Source organism: Sitodiplosis mosellana, unplaced genomic scaffold (assembly GCF_009176505.1).
Source record: "Sitodiplosis mosellana isolate CC-2019 unplaced genomic scaffold, AAFC_SMos_1.0 Smas_scaffold_6170, whole genome shotgun sequence".
In the NCBI taxonomy this organism is placed as follows: domain Eukaryota; kingdom Metazoa; phylum Arthropoda; class Insecta; order Diptera; family Cecidomyiidae; genus Sitodiplosis; species Sitodiplosis mosellana.
The window spans coordinates 2224861-2230138 of record NW_022601411.1 but is presented as its reverse complement, the minus strand read 5'-3'; the positions used below and the strand labels follow the sequence as shown (position 1 = coordinate 2230138).

At 37.2% G+C, this 5278-nt stretch overlaps 1 protein-coding gene across 1 annotated transcript; it reads right to left on the bottom strand.

The window, feature by feature from the left end:
• Window positions 1-2014: 2014 nt before the first annotated feature.
• Window positions 2015-4799, bottom strand: LOC129575894 (probable basic-leucine zipper transcription factor Q). Its single transcript, XM_055460083.1, has 2 exons — window positions 4707-4799; window positions 2015-3961 (listed from the first exon to the last, which is right to left on the bottom strand). The coding sequence occupies exon 2, from the start codon at window positions 3934-3936 to the stop codon at window positions 2854-2856; it is 1083 nt and encodes a 360-aa protein (XP_055316058.1). The 5' UTR covers window positions 3937-3961; window positions 4707-4799; the 3' UTR covers window positions 2015-2853.
• Between the last annotated feature and the right edge of the window lie 479 nt (window positions 4800-5278).

The window sequence follows — 5278 nt, the reverse complement described above, 5'->3', positions numbered from 1 at the left end:
TTAATCAATTGTTTGACTTTTTTGAGATTCGGACATTTTTTCCCTCAGCAGATCGACGAGTGTAGAGTGTTTTTTGGAATTGAAGACTTTTAATAACTGAGCAGTTGACAGCAGTTGGAAGCGGCGATGCGTTTGTCATTTATGGATTGAAATCATCGCACAGTCAAAAATATTTGTCCACATTTAGGCGGAATTTCGACTAGTAGAGGCGCCCAGTCCTATATTTTGCCTAGCAAATGGAGTTTCAGACGAAATACCGACTAGATTATAAGCGGAATTTCACCTGTAGCTTAAATTACTAGCAGAAATATCGGCTGAATGCGTCTTTAGCTGAAAAAACGCCCAGATGTAGACTTTTTTTCTTGCTGTGCGGAATTATTAATGGACAGTATAATAAAAGACTAAAGAAGGATTTATCCCGGCTTAAAAAATTGGTTGCATAGCGGCACTCATCACCTACACACCCATTGTACCTAATGGTCGTGTTTTCTGTCTGTCATATCATTCGATTTGTCGATATAATTGCATACTGTTAGTTCACAAGCGCATGAAATGCCAAATGGCCGATTTTTGGAAGCGGCAGAACGTTTGCTTACGCCACATATCAATGTCTATTGTTTATTGTGTTGTTGCTAAACAACGTTCACGCTGCAGCACACGTATGTGCCTGTGCCGAGCACATTTGGCTTCGTCTTCTTTGCGTTTAGTGCCTTTTATTTCTCTACTCAATTTGAATACAATGGAATTCAAACAGGAAAAAAAATTGAATTTCTATCTAGCAAATAAACTGTCACGCTATTTTCGTGCGATGCGTGGATTCCACCACCGTGGATTCGGTGTTTATTGGCTATATAAGTCATGCTTATTATGGATATCGAGCAGTTAAATTTTGGTTGTAGTTTCTATCCATTTTGATTTTCCTTTCACTCACAGTTCGTCCTCTCTGCCACCTATTTTCGAATCACGCATTTTCTATGCGATAAAATCAATTTTTAATATTTCGAAAAATATTCATTCAAAATAACAAATTCAAAGTAAATAATTTTTCCTTCAAAACAAAACAAAACAATTGACTCAAAACTTAAAGAAACGCATTAAAAAAAATTCAAAGAAAGAAATAAGCCAAATTCAAATAAAAAAGGAAGAGAAATCTCGCGCAGCCCATTTTTGGTGTGATTATCCGGTGATTTATACCAATTTGCTGTTATTTTGTTCAAAATTTGGTTTTGACTATTGTTTTCTCTACATTTTCCTCTTTTTGTCTTCTTCATCCACGGTAAGTACGAAGATATGAAGCAAACTTTGCCATACTTTATTAAAATATAACAAGAATTTTAAATACAATTAAAAAATGATACATGTCTCAAATAAAAATGAAACAATCGGTTTTCTTTCACATTAATTGAGCTTTATTTCCTAACAACAAGATGATCAGAAAATGAAATTCTTCGTTCTTATAACGATAATAATCAGAGGCAATTTAAAATCGATTTGAATGAAATAAAGGGGATGGTGTGCAAGAAAATCACTTCGACAGAAAAAAAGTGAATTCCATAGGATAATAAAAACCGATTTGATGGGTACCGACATGCAAATTGTCAATAAAAAAAAACACCAACTCAATGGAATTTTCACATTAAATTTCTGAACAGTCGATTGCGTTTTTTTTCTCTCCTCAAATCGTGTTTTTTCGTTAATACGATAGTCAAGCAATATAGTTCAGTGGTACTGGAGTGTGGAATTGGGTTAAATGTATGCCAAAGAACATCCAATGTTCACCATTGTGTGGGTGTTTTTCTCAATGAATTTTGGTTTTCAAACAGTTTTTCAACCAGGTTTTCAACGTTTAGAGTCTTAATTCAGAATTTCTTTTACTTATCTCCCTACTTGAATTTGAAAACTTTGAAGAATTCCTTCATATCCATTTCCTGAAAATGTAAAACTAAAGAAAAAACGCCAAGAATAGGGCAAGTACAAAAGTAAACAACAGCTTTGTTTGGTGTTAGACGAAATATTTTTTTTTTTTTTGTAATTTTTATTTTTTCATACAAATCAAAATGAATATTTGTTAACTCAAATATTGCATGCTTCATCTAAGAATATGAATTATTGTGTCGATCGGAATTTGGAGTACATTTTGGACAAAAAAAAAATTGAACATAATCTAAGAAAAAGAAGAAGCTGAATAAAAAATAAACTGAAGTCAAAATAAAAACAAAAAAATACGAAAGAATTCCAAAAGAATCGCAGAAAAAATGAATAATTTCTATTGAGTGTGACAACAAAAAACAGTTTAACCGATATTTTGAACGTATATCACAAGGTTTTTCTGAGCTTATTGAATCATACGTGCTATTTTGTTCAGAGTGTATTTGTGTGTGGTTTCACCATTAAACAGAATAAATGTGAGAACGAAACGAAGCAAAAAAAGGTAAGACAAAAAATTGCTCTCATTTTTGAAATGTGTTTAAAATTACAGTTCCTGATCTGGTTTTGCATTCTTTGTTGTTGTTTTTTTTGCATCTCAAATTGTGTGCGTGGTCGGAGCCAGCATCGCGACTTATTGATTAGTAATTAATATGAGAAAATTAAAATAAATATAAACGATGAGCACATTTGGTGTGTGTGTGTGTGTGTATTGTGGTAAGCGCGAGCGGTGTTTATGCCATGTTTCAAAGCGTGCGAACGTGCGTTCGATCGCTGCCAGTGCTTTTAAGTGAATATCGTGATCGAGCGTTAGTATTGGGGAATTGGTTGTTTTGAAGGTTGATTTGTTGTTGTTTTTATTGGCTGCATAGCATGTTCGCCTGGTTGCTTGCATGTAGCTCATCGATTGTTCGTACAGTTGTTTTACTATTCTCTGGTCACAAATCGACGATGATCAGCATAGTCGCGAACATCGGATGCATTTCGATCGGGTTTGATGCGTACATCGTTGGGATCCAATTGGAATTGTCCATTCCAGGTCGTTGGTAATACGGTTGGTGTTTTGTCGTATCCATAGTAATCGTTGGTTTTTGATCGATTACGATCGGGCAAAAGGTATGTGTCACCACTCTTTTGAAACTTTCCATCCCATTGCACGGGCAACACCGTCGGTTCCGTTGAGAAACCATACAAATTATTGGCACTGGAGCGATTTTGGTCGGGTTTTGGCCGATAATTACGGTATCCTTCTGGATATTTGCCATCCCATTGGGCTGGCAACACCGTTGGCTCCGTCGTATAACCGTGCAAATTGTTCGCGTTCGACTGATTGATTTGCGGATTTGGTCGGTAGTTGTGGTATCCCTCCGGATATTTACCGTCCCATTGAGCTGGAAGCACTTCGGTCTCCGTGTTGTAACCGTACAATTGGCCAGCATCCGATGCACTTTGCTTGGCTTGATTGTACTCCCGTTCGCTGAGAAATTGTTGGTTCGATTGTGGTGGCTGGCATTGTTGACGCTGTTGCTGCTGCGGTTGTTGGTATTTTTGCTGTTGATATTGCTGATGATTCTGTTGTTGTTGTTGCTGTTGTTGATAAGATTCATACTGATTTTGCGTATTTTCGCCCCGATTCTCGGCATACTCATCTTCATAGCGTTGATCATACCGTTCGTCATGCTGTTGTTGTTGAGCATACCGTTGTTGATCATGATCTTCACGCGATTCAACTCGAATGAAATGTTCCTTGCTCGACTGCGATGTCGTATTGTTGGTGGATGTTGTTGTTTTGGTCGTTGTCTCTTCGGAATGTGTCGTTGATCGGCAATCATGTTGCCCCTTGGAAATCACTTCCTTTTTACCCTCTTGCCATTGCTGGCGATCGAGCGTCCCTCTGGTTGGTTTAACTAATTCATAGCCCTCTTTCAATTTTGGCTTCTCCGACACAAACCGTCCATCCCAACCGCCAATTTTAATCGGAATATCGTCTTGCTTACGTCTCAACGACATGTTTTCTTCTTTTTATTTTCAATACCTTAAAATTTAACGGAAAATATTCGAATAAATTCACTGTTTAGGCACACAACTAATAACTCAGAATAAATACTAAAAAAAAAAAAAAACAATCAATCGATTTCAAGTTCAAATTTTATTGGACAGAAATAAGCGTTTGTCTCTCCGTTCGCACGAATTTGCAACTCGATCGCTAAAAATCAACTAACGAAATGTAGACGAGTTAAGTTTTCTAAGATATTTTAGCGCTAAATCAAACAATTACGGCGACAAAACCGCACGGATATACATTACACATACGTATATATGTACGTCGTAAGCCTTTTGTGAAGAAATTTCATTGTTTGTGTGTGATTTTTCTTTTCTTTCATTTCGACTGGGATTTGATGTGATTTTGTGTGTGTGAGAGAGAGAAAGAGATATGGCGAGATCGAGTGCTATTCGGCGGGAGTAGGAGTTGAATCGTTGAAACACCTACGTTCGGGTTGCTTTTGAATAGCTGAACAGAAATACAAGCTTTATGAAAAATCCACCATAACCGACAATTTAAATGATGATGACGACGACGACGACGACCATCGCCAATAACAAACGATAATAAACGATTCGAAAAACAACGCTCAAAAAAGAGACAAACATCTCCGCGAACAATCTCGAATAAAAAAACGGAACACTTTGTTGACTTTGTGACCATAAACAGGCAATTTGTTAATGTGATGCGTGATTCTCTCTCTATTCACTTCTCGAATTCAATCGAAAATCCATACCTGAATCTAGCTCTATCTCTGGTTCGACTCTGGGCTAGCGCACACTCACTACGAATCGCAAACGTTCAACGGCGAAATGTGCTGGAAAACTGAAAATAATGCAAAATAGCGCGGCGAATTTATAATCATATTTTTCAATATCAATTTCTGGTTTCGAACGCCGCCGCGGTCGCCATCGCAACCGGCGATGACATCGATATTGACACTGTATCTGTGCCGTGGTGCAGCCGATGATTTTTTTCTTCTGCATTTTCGGTTGAATGTGAAAAAATTTACGTGTTGAACTTAGTTGACATTGTTTATGAGTTGATGCACTTCAGGGGCATTCATAGTACAAGGTGAAAAAAAGGTGTTGCAAAAATGTTCTCGTGAATCATGCGTTCCCAAATTCGCGACAAATTCGTAACATATGTGTCCTCTCTTCGTCGGTGCAATTCCGATGGAAATGCGCTCAATGAGCGCTGTTCAATGCTATTTACGTTCAATGCAAAAGGGCTCATTCAATCAGCCTCATTGCACATTTATTATCTCCTTTCGAAAATAAATCAACGCATTTAAAGCGAAAAAAAAAC

Bases quoted from the DNA above. Each gene is read 5' to 3' on its own strand.
- LOC129575894 (XM_055460083.1), bottom strand. From the start codon at position 3,936: ATGTCGTTGAGACGTAAGCAAGACGATATTCCGATTAAAATTGGCGGT.